Source organism: Synchiropus splendidus, chromosome 13, assembly GCF_027744825.2.
Source record: "Synchiropus splendidus isolate RoL2022-P1 chromosome 13, RoL_Sspl_1.0, whole genome shotgun sequence".
In the NCBI taxonomy this organism is placed as follows: Eukaryota; Metazoa; Chordata; class Actinopteri; order Syngnathiformes; family Callionymidae; genus Synchiropus; species Synchiropus splendidus.
The window spans coordinates 4,497,350-4,514,586 of NC_071346.1; the positions used below are offsets into that span (position 1 = coordinate 4,497,350).

Consider the following 17,237-nt stretch of genomic DNA (forward strand, 5'->3'; position numbering starts at 1 on the left):
TTACATTCTGTGAGAAATTTTAATGTTTGTTGTAATGTATTTGTATATTAAACTTATTTTTCTTTCATAGTTTCATTTTATTGACGGTTCATTTGCATACTAGTTTTTTTTTCTGCAACGTTTTAATCAACTAATACTTTAGAATTTCATTTCTGCGTAAATAGTATTGTCTTTTTAATTTTATTTTTTATTTGGTTGTTTTTCTCAACCTCCCTTTGGTTGAACCCCAAAACTTGCAGGTTTTCCTGAGCTGATCTTCCTTTTAGCTTGCGGCTGGTTTTAGCTGCTCTTTTACGTTGAATGGTTAGTTTCCGGTCGATAAATCACCAACTGGTGTTCCTAAATTACACTCTCCTCTTCTGCAGAATGGAACCAGCTTCTTTAATTTGCTGCTGAGTCTTGTTCCATGAGCTCATTTCTATCTCTGCTGACTTTCAGCACACACCCTTGCGTCTTGCCTCGCACCTCTCTGTCGGCCTCTCCAGTTTCACGCGGATATATTTTTGCCTGGACACGAAGAGATGGACGGATTAAGGGACACTGAGAAACCTTTAAGAGACCGCAGACCCCTGGAGAGACACCGGAGAGCCTCGCGGAGAGGAGGCAGAGAAAAGAGCATCAGTCGCTTCCATCATGGCGGCTGTGAAGAAACCAGAAAACACTTCATTCCCGCGCCGCCAGTCCATTTTATTGACTTAAATTTTCTTTTATTTCATCAGCCCTCCCGAAAGGCCCCCCGGGGGAGCGTCCCGCTCATCTTGTGTTCTCTCGTTTGATGTTTCTTTCCCCTGGTGAGCGACTTTGCTGACGTCCCTGCAGCTCTGAGACTTTAGAAAGAAAACAATGTCGAGTTTTTGGCCGAAATATCGAGAATGTTTAGAACCAGATTTCAGTGAACCACGCTGTCCTCGACAGGCCTGTTTGGGTAGCTCAGCTTTCAGTGGAGGAAGTCCAGTGGACTGGATTTGTTGAGCTGCCAAGTCCCTAACTTGTTTTGTCCTCCTTCTCCCTTGTAGTCGAACAATTCCGACAGTTGACACCCGCATTGTGATGGGACCAGTGTGTGTCCTTCAACATCCAGGTCTCATAAGAACTTGGCAAGTCCAGGAGGACTTCAGAACTGTGGCAAACACCTCCTTCCACTTAGTTGTGCTCGACAACTGTGCTCCCAAAACCTTCACAGGTCGACTCAGACTTGCCACTGCGACACCACTCAAATTCAGGTTGGTCCACCCGCAGGTGCGTGCTACCCTCCCGCAGTTAGCATGGCGCTCCTTCTCTGTGCCTCATCTTCGTCTCTCACCCCAAACGCGATTGAAGCGAGTCCTTTAGACGTATGGAGGCGTGAAGGTCAAATACTGTAGTTGAACCCCAGCAACAAGTCACGGCTCTAGTCAGACCCAGAGTTTACAGCGACGTATACGGAGCTTGAGTCGAAGGGGAAGAGACGCGAGTGGCGGTGGCGACCTAGACGCATCTGATCTACTCAAAGATGGCAGCGTCCAAATCTTTTATTGCTTTAATACACTTCCACACTTGCTAAAGGGCAACAGTCCGATCCGCCATGTAGCAGATTGACCTGTCTTTTGAATGCCACTTGAGGGAGGGGGTGTAGCTGCTTGGGGGACTGGAAACCTGCCTCTGTTTGGGTACTAGCTGTCAGTTACCGAACCTTGCGTTCTTACGGAGTTGAGTTGGGGAGCGTCCAGGTGTTTGCTGGACCGCTGAGGTGGTCAACTGGGAAGCAGATGTGTGGAAGTGGAAGAGCTGGAGGAGGTTTCTGTGCGGAGGAAAGCCTCACCGTCGCTTGTGATAAAATCCAAAAGAAATTCAAGATATTTTTAGGCGTTTGTTCGTTGTGAAAAGCATATGTCGACTGTTATTTTGGTTTCTGCCATCTGTTCCTCCCTCAGCAGAAGCTATCAAGCGTTCATCGCCTGCCTCTCTTCAGAGGTTTCACCAGGCGGGGGTTCGCTAAAACCTTCATCCTTCTTACTGGTAACAGGATTTGACCCCTGAGACCCCGAGCATGACCCTCATCTCTGCACCGCCATCGCCCCGTCGAGCTCGCTCGCACTAGCTTCCTCCACACGGTGGTACCCTGATGGCTGCTTCTCATTCCAGAAAGAGGCGGCGGGTTTCTCTCGCTGTGCGGCGGCGATGGAGGGAGGGATGAAGGAGGGAAGGAGAGATTGAGCTAAGCAGCAGATTAGACAGCGCCGTCGTCAGCTGTAAAACAAACAGTCCTTTTAGAAGGGATCAAATCCAGACTTAACCCCCCTCCGCCGCCGCGCTCGTCCTCTATCCATCCTCGGCGTGTCACCGAGGAGATAATGCCGAGGGAGCCCAAGCAAATTCCCGGCCCTCTCCTAAATTACCCCTCCAAGAACCCGTGTCTTTGAGAACTTCCATCTGCTGCCAGCGCGGCGAGGGAAGCCAGGACGGATATCTCTCTTCTATTTTGGTGTTTATATTGTATCTTTGCGGTAATATTCCCCCGACGCCGCCAACGCTGGCTCCAATATCCACACACTCGCTTTAAATCTCACTCCCGTCATCGTTCCTGGACGCAGGCCGGCCTCAATTACCAGACTGTCGGCTTTTATATACTCGCCGAGAGGACTCTTCTCTGGCGTGTGTGTAAATTCACTCCTTTATTGTCTCCGCCCGAGCACTGCCGCATGTGTGGGGACCGCCGCCCGGGGTCTCGGGAGACGACTGGGATGCAGATTTTCCATCAGCAGTTAAAAAGAAGAGATTGAGTCGGACAACGGTTGGGCTCTTATGCAACCTTAGCCCGGACACAGCTGGGAATATAGCATCCATACCTGTGCGTTCATTGACTTACTGGCAGCTAGTTTATAAGGAAGGAGGAGCAGAGCTACGTGTGTAGGAGGGTTGGACGCGGGGGCTTATAGTGGAGGTGTGGGGGACGGAAGGACGGACGACAGAGCAGAATTTTGGGTCCAAATTTTTCCCTTAGCAAGGATGTTAAAAAAGCTGAGAACTTAAATTAAAATTTTCTCCACCAACTTTTGACTAATCTGTTTTTGTAACTTGATCTTGAGATTATTTTGTTTGTGTCTTTTTTGTTCATTTTGTTCTTGATCTTCTCCCTGGCTAAAATATTTTTATATACAATATTGATGAGTTTCACAGATATTTTAAAAAAAATATTTTATCTTTTATTTCATTTACAAACTTGAGTCACACGTTATTTTTCATGTGATTTTTATTTACTTTTTTTTTACTTTTTTTTAACGTCAAATTATGCCGCGAGATAAACAACCAGCTCATTTAAATCAAACTAATTATATTTTAATATGAATTAATTCAGTCATTTTTTGACACATTACCTTTTTCTCCTAATCTGAAATGCAGTTTAAATAACTGCGAAACATTAAAAACAGCCATATAAAACATAGCAGAGGAAAATAATAGTAATAAAAAATGCGGACAATTATTTTCTATGTTCTGCTGGGCCTTGTTTTTGATGGCCAAGATTGCTTCATAAAAAATTCCTTTCAGTTTATCTCTTTTATTTATGACGTTGATGATAAATATTACTATTTAAATAGGTATTTTTGCACCTAATATTCTCATATCTTTTGCTATTATCCTTCACTCTTTATTATTTTTTTCTGTTTTAACATTTTGAATATTTAATCATGTTTAGTTTCCTTTAAATAACTGAAAAAGATTCACACATTTTCCATCTTTAATCTGTGTGACAAACAGAAACCACCATCCTTTTCATCACGTGTTGCAATAATAACTAGTGTTTCTCCACTTTGCCAAACAGATTAAGCTCATCCTAAAAAAAAAAAAAATTCTGTTGAACTACATATTTAAAAAAAACTGAACGTCCAATAAATGTTCACGTTGACCTCAGTCCAGACTCATCTTCCGGCCGGTCACTGGAACAGTGAGTCAAAACTGAAGAGAAGTTCGGACGCGTCAGAAGAGTCCAATGAAAGCCGCAGCGAAGCAGCAAGCGTCAGTGAAGAGGCCTGAGAGATGACACGCGCACGCACGTCGGAGATGTGACAGACGACACCGGAGGCTTTTAATTCCAGTGTAAATACAAACACTCTTCCAGACAGACATCAATTATTCATGCTGCTAATTGAGTTGAACGTCGAGCTTTTAGCTGCTCTGGGACTCGGGGTCACACCTGAAACCACACACACACACACACACACACACAGACACGTCATCAACCTGACGTCACAGCTTCATCTTCCACAGAAATCTTTTGGTCCATGACAAAAACGCCATTATTCTACAGCTCGAAGGCATTTTCCCTGCGGTTCTGACTGCACCTGAACGCATCACTCCAGTCAGCCGCTGGAGTGGCAAACAAAGAGCCAAAACTTCAGTAGTTTGTCTTGAAATTGATTTTCATTTTCAACATTTTTCCTTGCAATATTCCTTGATATATTCCCCCTTATTATTTAGAAGTTTTATTCAGCTTTTTTTCCTGATTAATTTTTGGCAGACAGTAAAGATGACTCAGCTGAATGTCTGAGCAGGAACTCCGGTTTGGTCTCTGAGAAACCAGCTTTTTCCCAGCTCAGCAACGTGACCTGAAGGAAACAGGCGCCGCAGCCGACTGACGTCAGAGACTGGACCAGGTGAACCAGAGAGAAGCCCAGCAGTGAAAGAGAGACTGGTTTGTTGAGGTGAAGCGGGTCCCAGCAGGCCGGGGCTGCAGCGTGAAGCTGAAGGTTCTTCTTCCCTGAAGCCAGTGATGAACTCAATACTCTGTTTTCCTGCTCAAGGTCAGAGAGCTTTTACCTGAGCTCGACCTTCAGAAGGTCCTCTGAGACCCAGAGACTCGCCTCGCTCCAGTTTTCCTCTCAGCAGCCGCTCAGGTGTCGACATGTGCTTCTCTGCAGCTCAGACTGAAGAGTCACGCAGTGGTCAGTGGCCACGGCTTCAGGCTTCTGTTGTTAGATGTTGCTGGCTAATCCACCAACCTCACATGAATTTTGTCCTTTCTTTTTCTCCTATTTTGTTTTTTAAATGTAATTTATTTTAGTTATTTTAAATATTTATACAGTGAATTTACAGTACAGTGAGTTTTGTACAATTTTTTGTTAGATATTTACAAGCAAAAAGTAAGTTCCTTCCATTTTCTAACTCTATAATTTAAAAAAAACTTCTATCTTTTACTTATTTTTTTCCCAATTATTTTTATCACAGAAAAAAATTGGTTATTTACTTGTCTATTATTTTGTCAACCAGAATCATATTGATTATTTTATTTTCTTTCCAATGTTCCACCTCCTCTTGATCATTTTTTAAACCTTTGTTTATTTTGTTTTTTTTTATTTACTGTATCTTATAAAATAATTTTATATTCTATATTGTTCTTATTTTAATTTTGGATTTTCTATAGCTTCTTGTTCAGATCCTTTGAAAAATAAACATTCAGAAAAGTCAAATACATCTTTTTTCCCATGATCATTTTTCATTGCATTTTATTCTTAATTGTATTCACTTTAAGGTGTTATTTTTTTAACATTATTATTTTAAAATCTAATTTAATTCTCCATTTTTAAATGCATCTTTCCAGTCATTCTAGTCTTTTGTTTTGCCGTCACTCCTCAGATCTATTGTCTGATGAGAAGCGTGTCTTGTCTTGATTCCATTTGAAGGTGAATCTGCTGACCTGCTGAGTGTGGAGCTGCAGGGAGAGGTGGGGCGGGGGGGTCTGTGGTCGGTGGGGCGGGTGCGAGGGTGATGGGATGGAGGATTTAAGATTTGGTCCCATGGTCCTCTCACACTCTTCATTGTCATTCTGCAGCTGGTCGGCTCCAACCGAGGTAACGTCTCCGTCACTTGCACGTCCACCACTTTCTGTGTCTGTGTTGCCGTGGTTACCGACTCCGGAGAAAAAAGAGGAGGAAACGTCTTGGCGTTTTTAATTGTCAGCTGGTGTTTGCTTCACTTTCTGGCTTCAGAGAGGTGGCTGCTTTAGTAGGCCACATGGGATCATCTGACTTGCTCGACGGCACCGCGGCAGGACCAAGTCTGTGAGCCTGAATCTTTGTCGTAGTCTAAGGGGCCGGTGTGAAACAACGCGTGTGTGAGTAGCATCCTTCTGCTGAGTCAGCAGGGTCGGGCCCCTCAGCGTGAGCCTGCTGTTGTTCCTGCAACGATGGAGCTGCTTGTTTCGCCTAATGGGAGGGCTGCCGTTTGAAACTAGTGGAGAACAGTGGTCGCATTTGATGATATTCAACTCCTTATTAGCATCAAGCTACATCAGAGTCAGCTAGCTTCCTGTTTCTCTTTACGCATTTCAGAATAAGAGCATGCGGAGACTATTTTATTCTCTGAAAGTCCTTTTTATTTAATTTAATTTTAGTTTTTTTGAAAATGTTTTCCTCTTCAGGATATTTTATATTGTCATTTATTCAGTTTAGTTTTTCATTTTTGTGTCTGTTTTCTCCAGAAACTGCAGGTAGTTGAATTATTCTGAATTATTGAGTCAAACAACTCACAATTTAGCAGGGAAATCACATGGATCCAGTCAGTCGGGAGTCGTGAGACTGAAGTCTGTCCCTCCTCAGATGCAGTGCAGCTGCAGCTCCTCCTTCGGGCGTCTGACGTCACCGTACTGGAGCAGAGGTTGGTTTCCGTTTCTCTGTATGACGCGATGTCCAGGGAACAATGAAGAGACCTGAGAGGGAGGTCATGTGATCCACCCAACCATAGTCATGGCTTTTATCCAAAATGAAAAGATCAGAAATGTAAAGGGAACCTAGAAGCTAACTATCAAGAATTGAAGCTTTCGTTTTTAAATAAATGTATTTCAGAACTGTTTTCAGACAACGTTGAAATATCTTTGACTAGAACCCATCTGAACCCATTGGTCTTGGATGAACACCTGAATGTCCCTCTCTGTCTCTCAGCCCTGCTGTACCCGGACTGGGCCTACAAGCCGGCCTGGTCCCCGGGCTCCAGGCAGGTGCAGCTCTGGCACTTCCTGCTGGAGCTGCTGGGCGGCGGCGAGGTCGGCGCCATCGGCTGGGGACACGAGTGGGGCGAGTTCGTCATCCGGGACCCCGAGAGGCTGGCCAGGCTCTGGGGGGAGAGGAAGGGCAAGCCTCACATGAACTACGACAAACTCAGCCGGGCGCTCAGGTGAGTCCGCGCCCACCGGACCCATGTTCCACCTCCCATCCGGGGAAACCACTCACCTGAAACACTAGAGACAAAGTGTATAATGAACCTGTCCCTGAATGAGTGAGTCATAACTCACTTCTTTATCATCAAAGTCATTTAGCAACTTGGTAAATAGGTGAGTAAACACTTGAGTCAGTAAATGATACGATAAACAGCAGGAAAACAGCCTGTAAATTAGTGAATAAACAACTGAGTACATAAGACATAAATAGTTCAGTAAACAAGTGGGTGAATGGCTGAGTAACAGGTCAGGACAGTCCCTAACTAACTGAGTCACAGTACCAACTGATTAAGAAGGTTATTAAATGGGAAAAAAGTATGTGTGAGTGTTAAGTGTCTTAACTAACATGCACATGGCGATTCAGTGTATGAGTCACAAGATAATCTGGTTCACTAGATTGTGACTGAGTCAGCAAACAAGTGAGTGAGAATGACTCTGTAAACAGATGGTGACAGAGTCCATCAATGAGTAGAGAATAATGGGTTAAGAATTGAGTGAATGACTTGTGGGTTCTTTAAGAAAACAAGTCAGTGAAAGAAGGTTAGTAAGTCAGTAGTAGTGGGTCAGTGGAAGGTTGGTGAGTCAGTGGAATGTTGGTGAGACAGTGGAAGTTTAGTGAGTCAGTAGAAGCTTGGTGAGTCAGTAAAAGTTACTAAGTCAGTCAAAGGTTGGTGAGTCAGTAAAAGGTTAGTGAGTCAGTCAAAGGTTGGTGAGTCAGTGGAAGGTTGACAAGTCAGTGGGAAGTTGGTGAGTCAGTGGAAGGTTGGTGAGTCAGTGGAAGGCTGGTGAGTCAGTAGAAGGTTAGTGGGTCAGTGGAATGTTGGTGAGACAGTGGAAGTTTAGTGAGTCAGTAGAAGCTTGGTGAGTCAGTAAAAGGTTACTGAATCAGTAGAAGGTTAGTGGGTCAGTGGGAAGTTGGTGAGTCAGTGGAAGGTTGGTGAGTCAGTAGAAGGTTGGTGAGTCAGTGGAAAGTTAGTGAGTTAGAAGAAGGTTGGTGAGTCAGTGGAAGGTTGGTGAGTCAGCAAAAGGTTACTGAGTCAGTAGAAGGTTTGTGGGTCAGTGGGAAGTTGGTGAGTCAGTGGAAGGTTGGTGAGTCAGTTGAAGGTTGGTGGGTCAGTGGAAAGTTAGTGAGTTACGAGAAGGTTGGTGAGTCAGTGGAAGGTTGGTGAGTCAGTGGAAGGTTGGTGAGTCAGTCAAAGGTTGGTGAGTCAGTGGAAGGTTGGTGAGTCAGTAAAAGGTTACTGAGTCAGTAGAAGGTTAGTGGGTCAGTGGGAAGTTGGTGAGTCAGTGGAAGGTTAGTGAGTTAGAAGAAGGTTGGTGAGTCAGTGGAAGGTTGGTGAGTCAGTAGAAGGTTAGTGAGTCAGTGGATGGGAGTGACTCCTCTGACCGCCTGCGCTGGGCTGTACTTGCAGATACTACTACAACAAACGAATCCTGCACAAGACCAAAGGGAAACGCTTCACCTACAAGTTCAACTTCACCAAACTCATCCTGGTCAACTACCCCGGCTTCCCATCCAGCCATCAGGTCATCACCACCTCACCTCCTCATCTTCTCATTCAGCCCACAACAAAGCGATTCCGCTCCAATCATGATTTACGCGTCCAGACAGTCGTCGCCATGACAACCGGTCTAAACCACCGATTTGAACCCAGAGGAAAATCAATTGCGGCTAAATGAATGAAACATATTCCTCCAGAGTTTCAGAACTGAGATTTATTTCCGTCTGAACACGAGTCATCGCCACGTCACCGTTCTGTTGTCACGGAAACATTCTTTCCGCAGGGTGAACATCATTTCTGCTTCTTAAGTCTTTCATTTCTCCTCCTGGTTTGTGAGGCTTTAAAGTGCTCTCTTCTCCAGCTGGTCCCGGGCAGCCCGCTCCAGTTGCCCCCTGACTCTGGACTCCCTCTGCCTGCCGGACCTGGGTCAGTGATGGCCGGAGGTGAGGCAGACCTCCACCGATGACAAGCCGTATTGCATGTGTACTACTACTGCTCCCACTAGTACGCCTACTGCCACTGCTACTTCTTTTATGACAGTTAATACAGTACCTTTTCTTCTACTACCACAGTTACTTTACTCTAAGTAAAGTACAACTTCTACAACTCCAATTACTCCTCCCACATCCTATTTATTCTACTACCTTTCATTACTGTTATTACTACTTTTACCAGTACAGTTACTTCGACTACAACGTCTGAACTACTACTACTTCCTGAATGACTACCTCAGTCCTGATGTCTACTACTTCCTTTACCTTTAGCGCTTCTTACAGCAGCTCTACAACCGTTTCTGCTACGTCTTATACTTCAAATTTTACTCTTTACCTTTACTACAACTACTTCTACTGCTTTAGCTGGTACTTCCATTCTACCAATGCAACTGCTTCTTCAAGCACCAACACTGATTTTAACATTCCTAGTGCCACAATTCAGACTTCTATCTACTCTTTATTCCACGTCTACAATCTGTAATAGTCTTCAGTTAGTCAGTTGTTATTGCCTCAAATGCAACTACATGTATCACTCACTATTTATATGTAGGTATAAAAATACAGGAGTGAAGCCTCTACTAGTACCACCACTGCTTTTGTGAGCCACAAAATGATGTAGTTTTTCTGCCAACCTGATGAACTTCTCTGTCTCTTCTCAGTCCTCCCTCCCTACCATCACCCTCTGCTGCTCCCCTGCTGCCTCCCCAAGCCCCTCCATCCTCCCTGGCTGCTGCAGGGGCCCCTGATGTGTGGCCCTGCTCCGCACGGTGACCCCAGCCTCCCTCCTCTGTGCAGAACCCTCACGGACTGGGAGGTGAATGGAGGTGTGTTTGAGGGGATGAAGACGCCTCAGCTCCCCGGACACGGCGACGCGCAGATGAGGAGGAGGCGACAGTGAAGAGCAACCGACGAGGACAGTCGCACGCCACTTGGATAATCTGAACGCATTTTGGTTCGATGAACGTGTTATTTTTGAACAAAGTTATTTTTTTAATTCAGCTGCGTGGCACTGTCTTGTCAGTAACAAAATGGCACTTGTAAAAATAAAGAAGTTAAATCAGACACCTTTTTTCTTAGTAGATTTTAAAGCGGTGTTTTCACCTTCCACTCCTGGACAGCAGGGGCAGTAGCGCCCTCACCTCCTACCTCCACTTCCTTTTTCCCAGGATAGAGTAAAACTGATCCGATGGCCATCAGGATGTGTCACTCCTGTCTAATTTTAGTGTGTACTGTACAAGCACATTTTGTCTTGCTTCATTCACGACAGTTTTCTGTATTTGTTCACAAGATTGAATGCGAATACGTAAATATGATGTCATTTTAAATGAAGCAGTTGGTGTGTATTTATACCGCTACCTCTTCAATTACAAAATTGAGCTCATTGTCCGGAATATATACGTTGAACGTGTATATTTTATAAACCACAAGCATTTTAATGAAAACATAAAACTAAATTCGTTCGTCTATTATCCTGTAAGTCGAACATTTCGACGTTTATGTTCAGGTTTGCTCAGAAGCAGAGAGGCCATTTGTATCCATAAACGATCTTTGTATGAAACGTCACTTTGGCGCGTAATAGTCCGAGAGTTTTGTCGCGGCGAGTGCAGCGCGGGAGTTTCCGTCTCTCGTCCGAGTGGATGTTGGTGCTGTTTTGCATTAATTGTCATTTTTAAAAAACGTTTTAAAGGTGAACGTCGGTCTTGAGGGAACATGCAGCGCAGCATCGCGTAAGTAGCATGTTATGCTAGCGAGGCGGCGCTTGACATTAGCTAGGTGACTCTGACGTTTAACTGGAATATACATAATTTCATATGTTTTCACAAACATTCATTTCATGGTAAAGTTGTGTGTGATACGCGGGGATGTTTGCCGAGTGTATCTGCTGTCTTGCAGACCTTTAAAGTTTACTTATTCTGCGAAGCCACGTTAGCACTTCCTCGTTCACTAGGGGTCATAAAAGCAATTATAACTTGTAAATGTAAGGTTGAGAAGCATATTAAAAGCATAAAACCGCGTCTGTGCAGCTTCAACGTGCGTAATTAAAGTGGGGTTCCATTAAAAGCCTTATGCTGGAGCGCCTGCTGGTTGTTTCTGTGACGTCATGTCCAGCGTTTCTAATGGCTGTTCTCCTCGTCAGTTCATTTTTCCAGCCCAAAACCAAGGACAAGGCTACTCCCAAGAAAGTCAGCGATGAGCCCATTAAGAAGTAAGTTCCCAATGTCTTGTTTTCTTTATTCTGAGGGTGTGTGGCTGTCAATGAGAGTCCTCTTCATGTCCTTCACATAAACCTCATTGGTTGTCTTCATCTCATGATCCGACTCGGTCTTCCTGAACTGTTTCAGCCTTTGCTGTTCCACGTGTCCCTCTGATATACTGTTGTTGTCGTCCTTTCTACACTCTCCTACTGACAACCTTGGTGTCTTCATCTCTGACTCTTCTGCTGCAAGAACGTCTTTCTTCTTTCGTCATTCTTCTTCTCTCTAGCTTCTCCAGCTATTCCTTTCTCTCTTAAATTCACTATGTCTTCAGCAAACATCGTTATCGTCACCTCATCTGTTTGTATGTCCATCAACTTAGGAGCTAAAGGCTGCTTCTTGCTACATAGTCCTGACCTGACAGATCTGATAGAATCGTCTCCGCCCACCTGCCCTGAAATGTATTTACTCAGCGAGCACCTACAAAACTGTAATTTAAATTACTTAACAGAAGTTCCATACTACAAGCCACTACTTTGTTTCTTGCGGTCTGAGCTCTGGGGCTTATACAACAGCGCGGCTAACATATGGATTTTTACAGGCTGAAATCAGATTAAATCAGAGGCGATGAAATCTGATGAAATCCGAGGCTTTTTATTTACACTTAACACGCTCAAAATGCGTTGTTTTCACCCACGTGTCCACAGCTCCGTCAACAGAGTTGATCTTATGGAGGTCAAGGAATTGAGAAGCCGCCGCTGAGACCGGCAGTGGTGTCGGGAACTTTGGGCACGCGGGCGACAATAGTGCATTTTATACTTATTATATTTCATACTTATTTTCCTCACTGTCGATGCTGGACACTAGTTTTGAAAAGCGCAGACAGCACCACTGAACCTGCGGCTTATAGACCGGTGCGGCTCATGCTTGAACAAGATCTATTTTCCATCTTAAATTTAGTCGGTGTGGCTAATATTCCGGGGCGCTCTATCGTCCGGAAATTACGGTAGTTATGATTGGATTTAAAAGAAAATGTAGCAGAAAAAAACGATATTGTAGCCGTCATCAAATTTTTTTTTTTTTTAAACGCTGAATTTAAACACAATTATGTAGTTGTTTAAATAAGAACATAATACATTGAAAATAAAAGACAGCTGTCTATATCTATCTATTCATACATCCATCCATCTAGATATCTCTCTCTCTGTATATATATATATATGTATATACTCAATAAATCAATCTATGGATGTTGATTGATGCAAAACCCCTCCACAAATGCTGACATTGTTATCAAATTATTAAAGCAGTTAATTATTAATAAACGAGACTTGAACAAATTTGCATTAAAAACCTTTCAAATCTATGCAAAATAAGTTAAAAAGGGAGGAAATATGCATATTATGTTTTTAAAGCTGTTTAAAAAGAGAAGACTTCATATAATTGGAATATTTTGTGTTGAAACCATCATCACCATGAAGCTTAAAGTGATCTGAAGATTAAACATTTGGTGTCGGAGGGATATTCAGATTGATATTTGAAGCATTGTAATTAGTAAAATAGTCACATTGGTGCTAATTATTGGCCTGATTAGTCGTTAGACCTGTTGACCGTGTGGGGATGCAATTATCTGTGAAGTCTCTGTGGTTCGTCATGACACAAATGGAGAAAATATTCCCTTTCTTATCCGTCACTGGCTTTGAAGATGAATTCTGACTGCTTTCCTTTATGGGCTTCATGTGGAAATCTTTTCATCACCGCTCCTGCGGGGTTTTTATTTTATTTCTGCCAAGGTTTTATTGCTTTTGTTTTAATCCAACAGTTAATACAGAGTTGGTTCTGTAATAGCCGTATAAATCCAGATTATGTCTTCTGTTTATTTGCTGTCGTAACTGTGTTTGGTGTGCTGCGACTCCAGGCCGGCGAAGAGTCCTCTGAAGGTTCAGAACGGCGTCCAGGAAGTGGACTCGCCCATCAAGAAGGTGCCCAAGCGCAGCCGGCAGATCCTGGACAGTGATGAAGAGGAAGCTCCGGCCGTGAAGGAGCAGGTGACCACCAAGAGCAAAGAGATCGACGAGGTCAGCGATAAGAAAGTGAAGGTAAATCATTCATTTCATGTTCAGATGAGTCATGTGGCGTTGCTGTGCTAATAATGAAAGAGCCTCATGACTGAGTTATGGTTCTGCACAGACCTTTGTTTTGTCCTCCGAATGAATAAATCCTGACCTCATCTATTATTCTCTTGAGTTCACTCTGCGCCTGGCTGAAGGAATGTTTTTCTGGTCGTGTGTTATAAATTTACTGGCTGGACATCAAGGAAGACAGGCATACTCAAAGGCAGGGAGGTGGTCCTCAAGGAAGTGGTGGTGGTGGGAGCGAAACCAGGGAGAGAGGAGGTCCTGAAGGGAGAAAGCAGTGCTGAGACGTGGGCACCAACATGGGCAGAAAGGCTGACTTGGAGACAGACCTGGTCATAGAGTCGGACCCTGAAGATGGTCAGGGAGGTGGACAGGAAGCTAGCCTGGGAGGTGAGTACAAAACCAGGCAGGCAAGTGGAGCTGAAGAAAGACAGGGAAGCTACACTGAGACAAGAAGACCTCTTCAGTTACTCTGAGTGAAAGGACTTTCTTTGGTTCCTGCTGAACTGACGTCTGTTTTTAAGTACAGTAACAGCTCACAGTCATTTAACTTGTGTTCTTCTAAATAAATCCTAACTTTATTTTCCAACAGGACGATGCGTTCAAGGCCGTCCCCACCCCGCTCTCTCCTCCACCCGCCCCGGCCACGCCCGTCACCCCGGCTACTCCGGCCACGCCGGCCTCCTCCGCCTCTCCAGGAACTCCGAGCACGCCCAGCTCCATCTCCCCCTCCGGAATCGTCAAACGCAAGACGGGTCAGTGTTGGATTTGCTATTCTCTGTGATCTCTGCTCTGCTCGACACGGACGACTGGCTTTCTCCGCCGGTTTAGATCTCAACCTTTTCGGGAAAGTTGCTGCAGATTGAACTTAAATTTCTCAGCCTGGAGCGACGAGATCTATTTTAAACAAATGTCGTAATGAATTCATGAGGCGAGGGGAGCGAAGTGATAGTGAAGGTTCGGGGGAACGTGACGAGGTTAAACATTTTGTTAACACTTTTACTGAAATAGCTTCTGAGTGCTGCAGGCTGTGATCCGGAGTGATTCTCAGAGTGATGCTAATGCAGAGGCGTTTTAGCTCTCTACACTTGCGTGCCTTTCAGTCCATCTGTCTGTCTGCCTGTCACGTCTTCCCTTATGCCTGTCGCGCTGTCTCTGTTGGACCACACGCCCGTCCAACGGTCTGTCCAACGTCAGGTCGGTACGTTTGGCTCGAGTGTCTGTTCAGCCATCTGCCTCCTTCAGTGTCCATCTGTCTGCAGGTCTGTCCACCTGCCTTCATTTTCAGGTGTGAGTCTGTTGGCTCATCTGTCCGTCTGTTTCAGTCAATCTGCATGCGTGTTTGCTATTTGTCCATCCATTTCCGTCGGTGGGTCGCAGGGGCAGCAGCTGATATAGAGTGGCCTGTACTTCCCTCTCCTCTTCCTGGGGAATACAGTCAAATGAGTGATATATCACCTCTGGGTCTGCCCCGGGACCTCCTCCAAGGTGGATCTACCTGTAGGACTCCACCAGTGAGGCACCTCAAGGGCATCTTGAGAGACCTGAACCATCATCTTTTGGTGGAGCAGAGGTTCTACTCTGAGTCTCTCCTGCATGACTGAGGTTCCATCTCCAACACAGAGTTGAAAAAAAAAAAAAAGTCTTGTTCTTTGGGTCACTACTAAGATGGTGAACATAGCTGAGAGTCCCTGGGGAGCAGTCTTTTGGCTCAGCTCTTTCTTTGCCTCACATATAGACTATGTTATTAAGAATTTTTTAAAGCATTTTCAAATTGTTTCAGAAGGTAGACTTGGATTAGTTTCTCCGACCTTGAATCGGACGCATCTGTATTGGGAGGAAAACAAAATAGAAAAGTGCTTCTTTAAATTTCCCCAACCCCTGATTCTGAAGTGTCGCAGTATGGCCTGTGTTTTCGTAGATTGTGTCTCTTGAGCGCTTGGGCGATTACGCCTTTTATAGCTGTGATCTGTAAATTGCAGCTTCCAGCACAGTGAGAACAGACGCCAGCGAGGCCATACATGTTTAATAGTCCTTTCAAACGTAAGAGCTGCTTTAACCGTCCGCCTTCAACATGAAAAAGATAGTAAGCGGTGCTGTTTTCTTCACGTCTGAAACTGTGGGACTCAAAACGTTGTAGCTGCGGCTTCTCCTCTTAATTCCTTCTGAAAGATTCTCATCCAACTTGTGTTGTTGTTTACGTGCTGGAGAATAACAAACGCCGCCACCATCGGCCCCGGAGAGCCGCACATTAGAGCGACGCAGCAAATTGACCAGAAATTGACTTTTTAATGTCCCGGGTTAATGCTTTCATTATGATAAACAGAAGAGACGCATCGGCGGCGCTACCTGCTCGAGAACCTTAACAGGGACTGAAGCAGAGTTTGATGTGGTACCAAGAGCAATTTGCCCTCCAGCACTTGTGCTGTATTAAATTAGGGCGGAAATGGGAGCAGAATTCTAAGCTGCCGCTGGAAACTGTTTCAAGTGGAGTTTAATGTTTCCATTAGCATCGCGCGAAGACCGTCGTCTGAGAGCTTCAGCTGCGTCCTTGTTTCTTCACCCGGTGGTTTGATCTGGCAACGTGAGCTAAAATGGAGACTTAGTGAAGTTGTTCAGGAAACGTGCTTCGGTCGACACTTTGTTCCCTTGATTACAACCATTACACTTTTAATCAGCATGTGAGGAAATGTTCTCTCCTCAAATGCCAATTGAATTATTTGATTTCATTCATTATTCATCAAACTTAAGACTTGTTTTCCAAATAAAAGGTAGACAGCGGCTCACTGGTGATTAGAGCGTTGATCCGACCGCATTTTAGAGTCTGATTTAAACCAGTGCTTTAGAACGCTTGTTATTTTTGTTTATTTTCAGTGCCATAATTAATTATATATGAAGATTCTGTCTAATGTGTAGCTTGGACTCGGATTGTAAACTTGGAATTTAATTTGTAGAATCAAAAACTTTGCCAGAAAACATCCGATAAATCTTCTCTCATGTCATTTCAATTTTAGTTCAGCAAAACCCTCTTCAATAGTCAAACTACAGTAATGCTGTTGTCATTAAAATTTAATTTATACAGAGAGTCGCTGACACCCTGGTAAAACAGCCAACTATTTGTTGGTCTCATAGTAAGTGACAGACAACACTGAGCATTAATTTCATTATTTTATTTGACACCAAATCTATTTCTGATAAATCACTGCTGGTTCTGCTCCAAAATAAGTCAGTCTCTCAAAAAAACTGTAGTTTTAGACATTATGTTTTTCATGTTTAATAATTATCTATGAATTTGTTTATTAACCATTGCTCTAAAAGAAGACAACAGTACTCAACTGCTAGTGCATGTAGCCGCACATAGTGCTGCAATGCTTAATAGCTAAGTTGAATAGAGATGACAGATTGTCACAGAAAAAGCTATTTCTCTTTCAAAATAAAGAATACAACTGGAAATGTGTCAACAGCAGCTCGATAACATAAAACTGAATGAATTCAATAGCATTTTACATTTTATCCTTGTCTTATGTTTTAAAACTGTGCTAAAATGTCATTTTTTTGTTGACTAAAACTGGACCAAAATAATTATGGATGACTCGCAGACTAAAATAAAAAATGCGCGGACCTTTAGTAAAGTAAATCTAGACCTGACTAATAGTAATAAAAATTAAAATGAAATGAAACCAATGAATAGACAAACTAAAATTAAAACGGACAAT

The 17,237-nt window shown here is 43.8% G+C and overlaps 2 protein-coding genes across 2 annotated transcripts in view; both read left to right on the forward strand.

Moving 5' to 3' along the window:
- The first annotated feature begins 6,525 nt into the window (after positions 1-6,525).
- On the forward strand, positions 6,526-10,190 carry LOC128769727 (ETS domain-containing transcription factor ERF-like). Its single transcript, XM_053883682.1, has 6 exons — positions 6,526-6,534; positions 6,576-6,633; positions 6,918-7,149; positions 8,605-8,719; positions 9,056-9,137; positions 9,848-10,190. The coding sequence occupies exons 1-6, from the start codon at positions 6,526-6,528 to the stop codon at positions 10,084-10,086; spliced, it is 735 nt and encodes a 244-aa protein (XP_053739657.1). The 3' UTR covers positions 10,087-10,190.
- A 576-nt stretch (positions 10,191-10,766) lies between these two features.
- lig1 (ligase I, DNA, ATP-dependent) overlaps positions 10,767-17,237 on the forward strand; it is a 43,914-nt gene continuing 37,443 nt past the window's right edge. The window contains exons 1-4 of the mRNA XM_053883819.1: positions 10,767-10,915; positions 11,326-11,394; positions 13,302-13,482; positions 14,114-14,276. Coding sequence (XP_053739794.1) covers positions 10,899-10,915; positions 11,326-11,394; positions 13,302-13,482; positions 14,114-14,276 — 430 coding nt within the window. The 5' untranslated portion in view covers positions 10,767-10,898. The remainder of the gene's footprint in view (positions 10,916-11,325; positions 11,395-13,301; positions 13,483-14,113; positions 14,277-17,237) is intronic.